At 36.7% G+C, this 16,630-nt stretch overlaps 1 protein-coding gene across 10 annotated transcripts in view; it reads right to left on the reverse strand.

Annotated features, from left to right (window-relative positions):
- The window catches only part of N4bp2l2 (NEDD4 binding protein 2 like 2), an 86,675-nt gene that overhangs the window by 43,399 nt on the left and 26,646 nt on the right, over positions 1 to 16,630 (reverse strand). The window contains exon 7 of one of the 10 annotated variants that reach the window (XM_058582523.1): positions 10,872 to 13,088. The exons of the other annotated variants lie outside the window; for them this stretch is intronic. Within the exon in view, the coding sequence (XP_058438506.1) occupies positions 13,058 to 13,088 (31 nt within the window). The 3' untranslated portion in view covers positions 10,872 to 13,057. Of the gene's footprint in view, positions 1 to 10,871; positions 13,089 to 16,630 lie in introns of those variants that run through there. 10 annotated transcript variants of the gene reach the window in all.

Raw genomic sequence — 16,630 nt, forward strand, 5'->3', positions numbered from 1 at the left:
CCTAGGAAATTATATAGCTAATTAATTATTTATTTGGTCATATGCATAATGAACACTAAAAATAGGCTCGAGTTTTATGTTGTCCAAAATTCCCTTAATTACTGTTTAAACCCAAATTAGTGCTCAATGTCACCTTCTCAGGTAATATCCATCTTGACCCCTTGTTTTAAACTGCAACTAGTAAACTTCCCCTATTCCTCTCCAACCCTACTTTTGTACTGGGCTCCTTTACACTTATCACCTTCTAACACATCATTTATCTTCTTCCACTTTCTTGGGAAGTTTTTATTCATTTTGCTCCCAGTGCTTATGACATACATAGCAGATGCTATTGAATGACTAATCTTACTAATAGGTGAACAGTAGAAGCTGTTGCTTCTGTCTGAGCTTATTTGGTGATTTATACGAACAGGTGGAAATGTCATGGTTAACTTTGTAATTAGAGTAAATCATTATTTTTCACCCTTCTTGAAGCAGGAAAGTACTTTCTCCAGTAGCCTCAACAGAAACCAATACCTACAAGAGAAGGTTTATACTCCTAAAATAGTGGCTCAGAACCTGAGAACACAAACAGGATCCAGACAGAAAAGTTGTACATCTGAGATTTTGAAGGGAAAGGGATCTTCCTTTTTTATATATTTTGGATCTCAAATGGCTCTTTTTACCCAGTTATTAGTCATACCAATATTCACTGTGCGTACTATACATTTTACATATATTATTTCATTTATTCTTCACCACAATCCTATGAAGTAGATATTATTAACCACTCCATTTTACAAATAGAAAACATTGAGATTTAAGTAATTTTCCCAAATACATGATAGGTAATAGAAGTTTGGCATTTAAAGTCTACATTCTTAAACACTATGCGATACCACTCCCCTATTCATCATGATGAATTATACAGTCATGATGAATTATAAGGATTCACAAATTCCAACCTTGCTATCATCTGACTCACTCTGCTACTGTAATACTAAGCAGAGACCAAATATAAAAGGGTAAACAATTTCTACAGATGTAGTAAATTCTAGTAATTTGAAATGATTGGCAATGCCTTTTGATGGATTAGTCATACCAAATAAACCTCAAGCTACAAAATAGTTAAGGCAGTAACAGGGTAAAGTTCACAACAATAACAATAAAAACTGCAAAAAGTGTTACTAGAAATTCTTCTAATTGAATTGGTCATTAATTTATGGAATTTTCACATGTGGAAAAAAAGATACACTACTTAACAAATAAAAGTCTTTTCACATATCCTCCCCCAAAAGCCTAACTCTTGACAGTTTGGAAAGCAACAAATAAAGTATTAAATGACTTTCTGAAAACTGTTGTATAGTTTGTTTACTTCTTGTCTCAAGCCTGAAATGTGATATCTGTGCATGATCTTGTGTGAAAAACACCCCTACCACTGTTAAAATTTAGGACTTTTAAGAGATCTTAAACATCCCAAAACATCAAGACAAGTTTTTAAAATCATTTTTCCCATAGCAAGTATCTATTTTATCAATTAATATGATTAAAAATTAATTCATATACTATGTGGGATATTTTGGAAAGCAACAAATAAAGTGCTAAATGACTATTTTGATTTTGGTACTGGGGACTGAACTCAGGGATGCTTTAACACTGAGCTGTATACCCACCCCTTTTTAAAATTTTGAGACAGGCGCTCACTGTCGGGCTGGTCTCAAATATTTGATCCTCCTGCTTTAGCCTCTCTTCTGATTCACTGGGATTACAGACGTGCATCATCACGCATGGATTGTACTTACTATGTTTTAAAAGGATATTAATACCCTTTCATATCAAAACTTAATGGTAAATCCCATTATGAACAGCACTATTAAGAGAGCCTGACTTATCACAATTTTTAAGATTCTCAACACATTTGACACACTTAAAACAGTCACAGTTGTTTTAAAATAAATTTAGCAACTACGTTTCTAAACATTTTTAAACATGAGATTAAGAACTATAATGGTCTGGGGTTGTAGCTCAGTGGTAGAAAACTTGTCTAGCACGTGTGAGGCACAGGTTTGATCCTTAGCACCACATACATAAAAACAAATAAAAGAAAGGTATTATGTCCATCTACAACAAAAAAAAAATATTTTTTTAAGAAAAGAAGTATAGGGGCTGGGGATGTAGCTCAAGCGGTGGTGCGCTTGCTTTGGCATGCATGCGGTCCGGGTTCGGTCCTCAGCACCACATACAAAGATGTTGTGTCCGCCGATAACTAAAAAATAAAATATTAAAATTCTCTCTCTCTCTCTCTCCCTCTTTAAAAAAAATTTAAAAATTAAAAAAAAAAGAAAAGAAGTATAATGCCCTCAAAAGAATAAAAAAATCCAAGTTGGATGTGGTGGCACATTTCTATAATGTTAGCTTCTTGGGAGGCTGAGCAGAAGGATCAAAAAATTCAAGACCAGGCTATGTAACATAATAAGACCCTGACTCCTATCCCTAAATCTAAAAGTAGACAGCCTCAAAAGTACAAATTTAAAATTTTGTACCCTTAAAATATGGTATTTCTTTTTATGCATGCATATTTTATAGCCCTTATTTTTTTAAATATTAACAAATAACATACAACTTGGTCATTTGGTAGACAATTCTGTTCACTGGAAAATAGCTGATATTCTTCTTAATAAATGTGTATGTTATTTTCTGCCTTCCATGTACTGTCACTGTAAATATGCTAGTAGTGTGCTAAGCTATACCTTAAATGCCTTGTATGGGAGCTACTTTTGGCTTTGTTTCAAACAGTTCCATGTAGTTAAGCTTTTTGAGTTCTATTTGCATTTTCCAGTTTTTGTATCCTCAAATGTTTTCAAGCTGTGAGATCTAACTTCTTATTCTTCTCTTTGGAGTTGCTCCATCTTTCACAACTACCACACATTACTGATAAAAAACACAAGGCAAGCCAGGTGTGGTGGGAAAGTCCTGGAACTTCAACAATCCCAGAGGCCAAGGCAGGAGTATCATAAATTCCAGGTCATCTTAAGAAACTTATGTGAGCCTCAGGAATTAGGGAGACACCGTCTCAAAATAACAAAAAGGACTGGGAATATAGCTCAGTAGTACACTGCCCCTAGGTTCAATCTCCAGTGCCAAAAATATAAAAATAAAAATAATTAATAAAATACATAGGGTGGGGAAACCATCAAACTAACCTTACTACATTTTTGTACAAAAAATGTAAACTGCCTCAGGGAACTTTGAAAGGTACTATACTGAGATTTGGGTTTGCAGAGCTTATGACATCATCTTTAGGAAATCAGTTACCTCCTTAGAGATTTTAGATGTGTTCCAATGTTCACAGAGATGACTAAATAAACAAGCTGTGCCTCTATTTGTGTTTGGTGTGAAAGAGCATCTATACCAGATCTGGAACAAAGTAGGTCCTTGATCAATGTGCATACATAATGTATATATATTATATGTATACCCAGATCCCCAAAAAAGGAGCTTAAATGATGTATATCAATCTTTTAACCTTACCTAGAAAGTAGAGAGGGAGATGAGGAATAAAAAAAAAAAAATGTTCTTACTTTTGATCCACCTACTTCTGTAATTTTTTTAAAAATCAGGATTAAACAACCTAAATGTATAATTTATATCCTGGTTTGTATGTGTCTACAAAGACAACAAAATCACAACAGAACACTTCCACTTGAAGTGGAAGTGACTTCGGATGCTTGTCATCACTGTATACCTGTCAGTCACACCTGACTGAGTTCTGTTGGCCCTCCAAAATGCTCAGATGAAGCAGTTCCCTCTTATGCTTAGCATACTAACCACCATTTTGTCTTCCCTTAAACAGTTAACAGCACAATTTTAAGTCATGCTTTCCTTTCCTGCCTGCAACTGTCCACTTTTTTTGTTTCATAACATATTAAGACCACCCTAGAATATATACATAGATTGCCAGTGATGTGATTCAGAAACTATAACCTTTGTGATGGGCTGGCTGCCTTCCTGGTCCTCACCAACAGCTTTGTTTCCCTTTAAGTCCTAAAGGAAAAACTCTACAGAGTCAAACCTGTGGTGGGTCCACATCTATGGCCATAGTAGTCAGATAAGGTCATCTTTTTCAAAGATGGTTCACACTCCTTTCCTGGCTGTCTCCCAGGCTTGACTACTTTGCCTTTGGTTCAGTTTTCACTCTTTTTATCTGTCTGTGCTTCATTGTATTGATAAAAATAAAAATTATGTTGACTATTTTTTGGTACTGGGACTAAACCCAGGGTATTGCACACGTTAAACACATGCTCCATAACAGAGCTACATGCTAGTGTGTTGACTTTTCATTATGTAAAATTAATAAAATCATGTGTGGACAACACAGTCATGGCTTAAACTATAAAATTTCAGTCTTCCTTGGGTTTTTATTAAAAATCAATATCCTCCTATTCACTCAACAAAATAATTTACAAAACATTATATCTAGTTTCTGGTTATTGTGGAGTTGGATGAGTCCCCTCGTCCCTCAACACTCAAATTACATATAGCAAAGTTTCTTATTAAAAAATGTTGAATATGAGTATAAAATCAAGTGACTAAAACTCAGCCTATTTTCAATTATGCTTCCTGCTTTTATTATATAAACTAAGAAAGAAACCAACCCTCATATAACTGTCTTAGAACCTCCACCAATTTCTCTGGGTAGCCAATATGACAACTGACAAAGATTCAGACTTACTGACAAACTATAAATACTATAAGCTAATGTTACTCTCTTAATACTCAGTGGGAAGATTTTGGGTATAGAAACTACTAAAAGTCAGAAGTCTCTAATGTACTTAGTCCTCATCCTTCCACTGCATGTAGGAGGTAAATTAGTTTGCTTCTGACTTCACTTTTCTCATCTAAAATATGAGGTTTGAATGAGATGTCTTACATACACTTTTTAGTCCTAACATCCCATATTTTTAGTCTGTTAACTATGGTCAAATGGAAACCAATAATAATGTTTAATATTTTTTACCAAATCAAATATCCATAAATAGTATTTCATTAACTTACAGTATTCATAGAAAACAAAAAATACTATCTTTTTACATAATATAAGTCATGAATGGAGACAGCAATTTGTAAAAGGCCATAGAATTACAGCACAATAAGAACAATGTATTGGGGCTGGGGATGTGGCTCAAGCGGTAGCACGCTCGCCTGGCATGCATGCAGCCCGGGTTCGATCCTCAGCACCACATACAAACAAAGATGTTGTGTCCGCCGAAAACTGGAAAATAAATACTTAAAAAAAAAAAAAAAGAACAATGTATTGATTTCTTTATTGTGATTTTAGTATTCTATTCACTATACTATCTTTATTACGTTATTATACTTAGAAAGTTTTTAAACCTTTCTTACTCCCAGTTAGCCAATTTGCTATCTAATGTACTCAAATATACCCTGTTCAATTTTTTACTCTTTGAAATCTCCAGAACATTCTCTTTCCCCCTTTGTTCTTACATTGAAATAATTGCCAATGATACTTTCTCCCAAGGTCCCATCTTAAAGAGTTTGTCTTGTCTTCTACATAATTTCTATTAATTTTCTACATAAATTTTAACCAAATAAAGACTATCTCTACCATATCTACATTCATCAGTATCAGCTAGAGGCTTGTTCTTTTAAATAGAGTCAATACATTCAAGCATCAAAGGACTGAAAAAGACACCAGAGATCCTTTGTACTGTCTGCCAAAATGATTTTGTACCTTCCTCTGTCTATGACTGTTCTGTCATTACCCTTTAGGGCCTTCTAGCTTCTAGCCCTTGAAGTCAATGAATAGAATTGGTTTTCCAAGTTCTCTAAAGACATTGGCTAGAACAGCCCATCTGCATCTTTACATTCCTGACTTCTCCAAGCAGAATATCTTGCCCTAGTTGTGGTCTCCAAGACCTAAGTCCTATCACTAACCTATCCAGTGAGAATATCAACCAGTTTCTGTTCTCCTTGCTTCTGCACAAGTTTTCAGACTTGTCTCTAAACTGGCATAGAGACATACCTACTGTTAATTCCACATGTACTAGTGAGAGGCCACACTCTATTCCCTATACCCAGGAAAGAAAGGTCAAGGGCGTAAACTCTAACTTCCCATTAGTACTAGCTAGTGGCAGAAGCAAGAGAGTCACTATACACCTAAACTAGATATCCTTATCTCACAATCTATCTGGGACTCTCCATGTATTACATAAAAGAATTAGGAGAAAACCGGAGAAACTGGACTATTTTCTTATGCAAAAACAAACTAACTGTACTTGATTCTCAAGAATCAATGAGTCTCAAACCTCAAAGGACTAATAATCACCAGTAAACTTTTGTAGCCCCACAGGTTGTGAGAATGCTGGAATTCTTCCTACCATTTGTGCCCTCAGCCCCCTCCTAATTCTGAAGCCCTAGACCCTTCTTCAGAACTCCTATTGACTCATCAACTGAAGCAACCCAAAAAACCCATAAATTCCTTTGTAGTACAGTAACTTGCCTGTATTCTGACTGATTAGTACCCATGCAATTGATGCTCCACAAATCATGCATCTTGAACAATGCCTCTGGTTTCCTTTAAGGACTCCCAAGGACTAGTTTATACTTTTTCCTGCCTTCTTTCTGCACCCAGATCTGGGAAAACATCTAGTGGATCTTTTATTTTTTTTTAATTTTTTTAAGAGAGAGAGAGAGAATTTTAATATTTATTTTTTAGTTTTTCGGCAGACACAACATCTTTGTATGTGGTGCTGAGGATAGAACCCTGGGCTGCATGCATGCTAGGTGAGCACTACCGCTTGAGCCACATCCCCAGCCCCATCTAGTGGATCTTGACAGGAACAGATCTAGCATTACCCAGTACAGCAGCCAGCCAGCCAATTCCTGTTCCTTCAGATCTTCTCTGCCATAGCTGGCCTTGCACTCAGCAGAATATATGACACCAGTGGCAATGGCAGAGGCACTGGCATTTCAGCCAGCAAATGTCTGGGGAGTCTTAAGAAAAAGCCCATAGACTGATGAGACTACTGTCTACAAATTCCCCGGAGTATTTTCATATGGTTAACTGTGGGCACTGTAGCCTCCTAAAGTTGCTTGTTTTTTCCTTCTGTGTTTGGGATTGAACCTGGATTCTCAAGTGTGTAAGACATGCTCTCTACCACTGAGTTACACATCCAGCCCCTACATCCAAAGTTTTGAATAAGGCAGCAAGAATGAAGATGTGCTAGCTGGCAGACTGGCCCATCCTATCAACTAATTTATAATTTGAATATTACCTGCACCCAGAAGCATATGCAATTAAGCTATCTCTGGTTTCATCTACCTTCTGACATATCTAATGACTGCCCTGGTAAAAGTCAAAGACAGTGACAATGCCAAGGTGGGTCAGTTAGCTGATATGCTAGCAAATTCCAGTTGCATATTAAAGAGTCATCTTGTAATGACTCCTCACTCAGAGTTCAAAATAAGAATAATTGAATCTGTCAGCTCCCTAAGAATATGAGTTCTGATATAATAGCACCTTCTTACTGTTCTTGCCCAAGACTTTACAGGCAAGCCCACGTAAGGGTAGGAAGGATTAGGGAGGGATTCATATCAATTTAAGAGTCTACACCAATTGAAGTGGATTCTTGCTTCTTTCAAAGTCTTTTTTAATCAAGGAAAAAAGGCTTGACTAAATGACACCTGGTACCTGACATCTCTGTCAAGAGGGTATATTCACTGAGTGAGGTTTAGGTCTTCCAAAAATACAGATGATATGAATTCAGACCCTATCTTCTTAAATGCTCGTGTTTTTCAATAAGGGAAAATAGAACAAAAACATAAATCAAGGAACTCTGACTCTGCTAGGACCATGGTAGCCTCATACATTAACAGTGTAGCCAACTCAGATATCCCCATGTTCCAAAGTGTTTAGTTTGTTCTACCCTATAAAGGAAAGCTGGAAGGACATTACTAATTCTCTGGTACATGATCTGGCAAACCAGGGAACAGAGCTCACCACTGAAACTAAGACAAATAATCAAAACTTGACCAATCAAGTGAGGGTCAGATATAAGGTTATGCCATCAAGGTCAGAACCACCCAGAAGTAGCTCTGAAAAAGCAGAATGCTGAAGAAGAAATGGAGGAGACTGCTCTATCAGAATGGCAAGGTGCATCCATCAGTAGAATAAGTCCCACACAAATTTTATGGCTTTGCCAAACTACCTTGATACACTGCTTCAGGCCACTCGAGTTATTCAACTGGTAATAAAATGTCCACAAATGTTTCCTTTTTTTTTTTAATTGCTACTATCAGTATGCTCCATATCAAATGGCTACTTGAAACATTGTCTATACAGACGCCAGTCCATGGGTGGTTTGTGACTGGCCTACAAGATAAGTACAGAAATTGAAAGTTGTGTTTTTTGTTTTGGGTACTGGGGATTGAACTCAGGGGCACTCAACCACTGAGCCACATCCCCAGTCCTTTTTTTTTAATTTCATAAGGCCACTATAGACTTATGAAAGGTAATTCTTCAACAATTAAGACTTCAAAACTGAAATTACTCCTTGATCCATGGATGGCAGAATGGATTTTGTTGGCAGCCATGAAAACAACATTAATCTCATTCTGACTATCCAACAGAGCTCTTGGGCGACCAGGTACATTGTCAGTCAGCAGTAAAAATTTGAAAGGAATCTTGGTTTTGTTAGTTTGTTTATTCTCTGAATAGAAGGCCTCAACTGTGGGGTTAAAGTATTCAATAAATTATATTGTAAACAGATGTTCTATCATCAAGGCTTCACTGTTCCACCGATAAAGAACACAGGTAAAAAATGTTTAGTATTATTCTGAAGGACCCTGATATTTTTCAAAATGGTGAATGAACATTGGCTTCATCTTAAAAGTCAACAGCTGCAATGTCCCCTAATGAGTTACACTGTCCTTTGAAGCTTTGAAGTCAGGCATTGACTTCTCTCTCTAGCTATGAAAGTCCTAGATGGCATCTTCTTCCAATACAAAACTGTTTCCTCTACACTGAAAACCTATAGTGTAGTATCGCCAGTGTTGTTGCCTTCATGAGTAATCTTACTGAGGTCTCTGGAAAACTTGCTGCAGCTTCTACACCAGCATTTGCTGCTTCATGTTGCACATTGATGCCATAGCAATGGATTCTTTCCTCAAACCTCATGAACCATACTCTGCTGGCTTTGAACTTTTCTTCTGCAGCATCCACATCTCTCTCAGACTTCATAGAAGTGAAAAGAGTTAGGGCTTTGCTCTGGATTAGGCTTTGGCTTAAGAGAATCTTGTGTCTGGGTTTGATCTTCCAACCAGACCACTAAAAACTTTCTCCCTATCAGCAATAAGACTATTTCTCTTTCTTACCTAACTCATGTGTTCACTGTGGCTAACTGGCACAAGAGGCCTAGCTCTCAGCCTATCTCAGTTTTCAACATACCTTACTAAGTTTAATCATGTCTAGCTTTTGAGATAAAGTGAGAGACCTGTAATTCTTACTTTTATTTGAACACTTATAAAGGTCACTATAGGACTAACTTGGTCTAGTTTCTACATTGTTGTCTTTCGGGGAATAAAATGGACCAGAGGAGAAGAGAGATGAAACAGCACATTAGTTGAGAAGTCAGAACACACACAACATTTATGGATTAAGTTCACTGACTTACCTAAATGCAGTTTATGGCATCACAAAACAATTACAACAGTAACACCACAGATCACCATAACAGATGTAGTAATGAAAAGTTTGAAATATTTCAAGAATTACCAAAATGTGACACAGAGACATGAAGTGAGCACATTTTTGTTGGAAAAATGGCACCAACAGACTTGCTTAATTCAGGGTTGCCAGAAACCTTCAATTCATAAAAGTTGCAATATCTAAAAATGGAATAAAACAGAGCACAATAAACAAGGGATGCCTGCATATCACTACTGCTGCTTAAAGTTGGCACCAGAAATAATTTCTTGGGGTATTCATTCATGCATCAAACATGTATTAAAGGCAGAGGATGTAGCTCAGTGGTAAAGTGTTGGCCTAGTAGCCTTGAGGCCCTGAGTTGGATCCCCAGCATAGCACTACAAAACATCCTCCCACACACACACATACACGTTTATTATGTACTTAGGACTGAGCCAAACCCTGAGAATATAAGGTGACATGGTACCTGTATTCAAAGGCCTTTGTCCTGCAAAGCAAGAATGGTCCACGTTCTATAGACAGCCATCATGTTCCTACCATCTTCCCTCCAGAAAGTGACAGTCAAAAATAGGTTTACCTTGTTTACTTTTATATTCCTACCACTAGCATGTATAAAGGGTACAAAAACATTCAATGCAAGTTTGTATAAACAGTAAACAATGTTTAAAAATTAAAAGCTAAACTTTTAAGCATATACGAGAATATAAGAATACACAAGCCAGGGATGAGGATATAGCTCAGTTGTTGAGCATCTGCCTAGCAAATGTGTAAGGCCCTAGGTTCAATCCCCAGAACTGAAAAAAAGAAAAAACCAGAATATACAAGTTAATTCTATTATAATTCCAAATACTTACTTCAAATTGTAGATCATAAGTTACAAAACCCAGGTAAAACCATCCTTAAAAATAATGAGTTGCTAGGCATGGTGGAGCATGCCTATAATCCCAGGGATTGGGAGGCTGCAGCAGGAGTACTTAGAATTCAAAGTCAGCTTTAGCAACAGTAAGTCACTAAGCAACTTAGTGAGAACCTATATCTAAATAAAATATAAAATAGGGCTGGGGATGTGGCTCAGTGGTTGAGTGCCCCTGAGTTCAAGACCCAGTAGCGCCCCCCCCCCCAAAATGATAATAATCTTAAAAATTTTGTTGAAGGAACTCTGAACCTGGAGTCCATAGATAGATGCCAAGGAATATGAAAATTTCCAGAAATGTTTGGAAAAATTATATTATAGAATGAGGTCTAAAAATTTAAAAGGATCATTGATTCAATAAAAGGCCCTTACTTTACACATGAAGGAACTATACCGAAGAGGAAAAAGTCTCACAAGTATAACCATTTCAACAAATAGTATAAAAGCTGTGTATTAAGGTTCTAGAGCTCCCATGACAGAGGACCACAAACTGAGTGGCTTAAAAGACAGAAATTATCATACATTTCTGGAGGCTAAAAGTTCAAGATCAAGATATCAGCAGGGTGGGCTGGGGATGTGGCTCAAGTGGTAGCGCACTCGCCTGGCATGCATGCGGCCCGGGTTCGATCCTCAGCACCACATACAAACAAAGATGTTGTGTCCGCCAAAAGCTAAAAAAAAGAATAAATATTTAAAAATTCTCTCTCAAGATATCAGCAGGGTAGCTGTTTCAAATAGAGCCCCTCTTGGCTTGTAAATGGCCATATTCCTCCAGTATCTTCACATGATCGTCTCTGCATGTGTCTGTATCCTTACCTCTTTTCAGAGTGATGCCATTTATATTAGATTAGAGCCCACTCATATGATCTTATTTACCTTCACCCTGATTACCTAAAAAAAGGTTCAACTATGGTCACATTCTAGGTACTAGGTATTAGGACTCCAATATGAATTTGAAGGTAGACATAATTTAGCCCACTATACTCTGTCTTTTAAATTTCATATTTTTTTAAGATGCAAAATACATTCATTCTATCCCAAAAGCCCCCAACACCTTAACCCATTCTAGCATCAAACTCTTTTAATCAGGTGTGGGAGGACTCATATTTTACCTCCTCCCGAGATAAAATTCTCCAGCTATTAACCTGTGAAAACAAGTATGTAATCTGCTTTCAAAATACAACAGTGGGATAAACACAGTATATCCCCATTCTAAAATTTTGCAAGAAACTAAAGAACTGTTGATAGACCCCAAGCAGTTCTGAAATCTAAGGCGGCAAATTTCATTAGATTTCTAATTTTTTGAAATATAGCTAGACTTGAGAATTTTCCAAATCTTCAACTATGGGTTCTTTTTTGTCTTAATCATTCCTTCTTCCATCTTCAAACTTCATCACTTAGAAGTTTATCTATTTTCCACATACTAGAATACAATTTGGCTAAGTTCTTTGACACAGCACAACAGAGTCCCTTTCCTCCAGATACCAGTAACATATTCTTCATTTCCATTTGAGATCTCAACAGAACTACCTTTAACATTCTTGTTCCTACCAACATTTGTTCATAATAGTATATTTCCATGATGAAATATATACTTCTCTTCCTAAGCCCTCACTAGAACCACCTTCAATATCCCCATTTTGACTTACAATCTCTTCAAGGCAATTAAGGCTTTTCTAAAATATCAATCCTCACCACAATCCATTACCTCATTCTACAGCCATCTCTGTATTTCTATTTTTGTTACAGCACCCCTCCCACACACACACACACACTTTTAAATACCAAAATCTGTATTAACCTGCTGAGACTGTGTCTTAGATCCCTTTTGTTGCTATAACAAAATACTTAAGACTGGGCAATTTATAAAGAATTCAAGTTTACTTGGCTTACAGTTCTGGAGGCTGGGAAATTCAAGAGCATGGCAACAGCACCTGTCTGACATCTGAGAGGGTCTTTTTGCTTTATAACATGCTGCAACACATGGCAAGACAGTGCAATGTGTTAGCTTTGCTCTTGCAAAGCCACTAATGCCATAGTAGGGGTCCTGTTCCATAACTTTATCTAATCCAAACCACCTCCTCCCAAAGGCCCCCACCACCACTAGACCAATAACATAAATTAAGGGAGCAGGCTTCCAACACAAAAATTTGAGGCGAACACATTTGAAACACAGCAGGTTGCCATAACAAACTATCACAGTCTAGGTGGCTTAAACAACAGAAATTTATTTTCTCACACTTCTGAAGGCTTGAAGTCCAAGATGAAGGTGTTGGCAGGGTTAGTTCCTTCCAAAGCCCCTCTTCTTGGCTTGTAGATGGCCATCTTCCTCCAGTGTCTTCACACGGTCATCACTTTGTATGTGTCTTAGTCTTCTCCTCTTACAAGGACACCACTCATATTGATTGGGGCCCACCCATTTTACCCTGATTACCTCTTCAAGGCATTATCTCCAAATATAGTGACAACCTAAGCATTAGAAATTCAGACTTAAATTCAGTATATGAATTTAAGAGGACACAATTCAGCCCACAAAAAGCTGGAACAACTTGTATTGATTTATTGAATGGATACTAAACAGCATTCTTTCCCAGCCATCATACTAGTTGGTAACTATGCAACAGTAAGCAAAATAGGAATAATTCCTGACTTATAAAACTTAAAAATAATGGAGGGAAATAATCATATACAAATGAATAAAGATAAAAACCCATGAGAGCACACAAGGTGTATTTGGGCCTCATCAACCTGTTACATCCAAAGAATTTGATGAAGCACCCAAATGTGAAAGATGAGTATGGAAAGGTGTGTGCACACAGAATTTTTCAGGAAAAGCGAAGAGCGTAGCACATTTAAAGAATTGTAAGTTGGCCAGAAGGGCTATAATATAGAAAGTGAGAAGAGTAGTAAAACATGAGGTTGGTTACAAAAAACAGAGTGATATCACTCAGGGTCTTGCATATCATATTATGATTGGTCTTTACCCTAAGGGCAATGTGAAGCAACTGAAAATCTTTAACCATGAGTATATTTTCACTTTAAAGAGAAAATGTACTCATGGTACATGAGCTTCTAAGGTTCTGAAAATGTTCTATTTCTTGACCTGGGTATTGGGTTACATGATATGGTCACTGTGAAAATCTAATGAATAATGACTCTATAAATAGAGATTCAAGAGATATTCATGTGGTAAAATCCAAGGACTCATATGGATTGAATATAAAAGGGGAAGGGAGGCATCCAAGAACTTCCAGTTTCTGGTTTCTAGAAATTCAAAGGCAGACCCATACACTGTGCCACGAAATTCTGAAGACACAAATATGGAGATCACAGGTTTATAGGAACCTTTCAGGCTTAAAAGGGGAAATATCAGGGCTGGGGTTGTGGCTCAGTGGTAAAGCACTTGCCTAGTATGTGTGAGGCACTGGGTTCAATCCTCAGCACCACATAAAAATAAACAAAATAAATGTCTATCAACAACTAAAAAAACATTTTAAAAAGGGGTGGAGGGACATCAAATAGACCAAAAAAAAGTATATAGACCCGAATTCTGAGGACAGGACTAGGAAGTAAATATATTTGGGGTCAATTCTGTTCATAGAAACAGTAGGTATAAAATCATTCAGCCAGTATTTAATGAGATCCCAAGGTTATTACCAGTACTGTTTTAGATTTTGTAGCCACAACTAGGAAGAAAATAAACAAGTTCTTGTGGATCTTATAGTCTAGCTCAGGAAGACTACTAAAAAAAAAAAAAAAAAACACTAATAAAGAAAAAAAAACTTCAAATACTAGTAGTACCATGATGACAACAGCATAATGCAAGAGTGAGAGGATAGGGATAACTCTACTTTAGACTGGAACAGTTAGGAAAGGTGACATTTCAGTTAAGACCTGAATGTTGAGAAAGTGGTAGGTATAGGAAGAATAGATCAAAATTATTAGGGGTGGAGGGGGAACACAAGTAGTATTTCAAGCAAGGACAAGCTGAACGTGAAAGTAGATCAGACAAAAAGAACAATACAGATAGGATGTAGTAAATGAACTGGTAAAAGACAAGACCAGGAAAGAAGCCATTATGTAGCTTTAAGTAGGGTATGATTGAATTTAAAAACATATTTTTTCTTAATTTAAATTAGACTATACTAGTCACTCTGGGTTAAAATTAAAGGCTGGTGGGGAGAACTGGAGAATGAAGTTGACCAAATTATGTTATGTGCATGTATAAATATAGCACAACACATTCCCAATTTTACATATAACTATAATGTACCAATTTTAAAAACCAATAAATATTAGAAAAAAGACCAACAGAGTAGAGGATTGGGATTAGGGAGAGGGAATAGGGGAAGGAAAGTGAAAAAACAAAAGTACTGCTGATTGAAATGGAGAAAACTGTGTGTGTGTGTGTGTGTGTGTGTGTATGCATTTATGAATGTCAAAATGAACCCCACTATTATTAACTACAATGCACTAAACAATAAAAAAAAAAAAATTAAAGGTTGGTAAAGTAAAAGTGGGGAAGGTTACCATGTCCAAGTAATAAATGATGAGATCACATGGGGGAAAGCTAAGCTAAGAATTACGACAGATGATTTTCTGAAACTGATACTTAAGGAACTTTTAAGACTGGGAGAAGGCAACAAAGGAGACTAAGAAATAGCCAAGGAAAAACTGATCAAAAGTCAAATGCCTGTGGAAAGTCAAATAAGATGAGTAATGAATAATGCTCAATACAAAGGAACATCCTAGAAACCTTAAAAGTCAGTTTAGTAGAATGATAGGGACAGAACCTAAAAGGGAGTATTAGGTGAGATAAGGAAAGAGACTGTTCTTTAGAGAAGTTTGGCCATAAATAAGTCATGCCAAGAATGGTCTTATAGAGAGGTTTAAACGTTGATGGGACAGGCTTAGGAAAAGGAAAGACTGGCAATAAATAAGGATTCCTGAGAAGGCAAGAGATACCATCACCTTAGATGGGGGTGGTGGCTCAAGTTCTACTGAAACAAGATGAGAGCAGAGAGGATAGATACAAATGGAGGCAGAACTCAGATTGCCGGACTCTTCAATGAATAATGTGTTTTTTCCACTAAAAGTATGCTATGAATATTTTGCAAAGTGCCCTTAGCAAGACAACAAAATAGCCAAAGAAAAATTAAACTGAGATTAAATAAGGGAAATGACTCTATGTGTATTGCTTCTTAAACAAATAAAGGATAATTATGTAATGATATGCATGAGAACCAGCAATTCTATATTGCTAAATAAAGTTTAGACTTAAAAGAGAATCAAACACTAGTTGCTTTGTTTTTAAGTTTGACCCTATGGAAATGGGTAATCAAAAGGAAATCTCTGTTTTACTCCACTTGCCTATAACCTAGGACTTAATTTCTTGGTTATAAATTACAAATCTGAAGACTACTGGTATGGTTAATCTGTAACAAGGCACTGTTACAGCATTAGAAACACCAAACTAAACGGGTGAGCCTTCTTCTCTCTGTGGGACCCCATTTTCCTTAGCAAGTATCAAACATGACTAATTCATGCTCCCGCTCCATATGGCTATATTACAAACTGCCCTAAAAAATGTCTCTATTATGATTAATATTTCCTTATATTAAGAGTTTATTTATTGTTTTAAGGAGAAGACTAGGTCCTGAGCTAATATTCAACAATTATTCACTGACTCCTGTTAAAAAATAAAGCTGTAAAAATACAGTAGTAACCAAGGAAGACAAGATTCGTGCTTTCATAGCACTTTAATTCTTAACAAGATTATGCTCCTTAATATAATACTCTGGCTTCTGCTGGTCTTTAAACAGTAAAGGGAAGATGGGGAGGGAAAAATGCCATTATTACCACTAATTTTCTGGCCTTAACACTTGTTTTCCTATTATTCTTTAGAATTTTAAGAATATTTTTCCCAGGCTGGGGTTGTAGCTCAGTGGTGGAGCGTTTACCTCACATGTGTGAGGCATTGGGTTCGATCGTCAACACCACATAAAAATAAA

The sequence above is a fragment of the Marmota monax genome, unplaced genomic scaffold (genome assembly GCF_021218885.2).
Source record: "Marmota monax isolate L192 unplaced genomic scaffold, Marmota_monax_Labrador192_F-V1.1 WCK01_AAM20220418_F8-fsc00011, whole genome shotgun sequence".
Taxonomy (NCBI): domain Eukaryota; kingdom Metazoa; phylum Chordata; class Mammalia; order Rodentia; family Sciuridae; genus Marmota; species Marmota monax.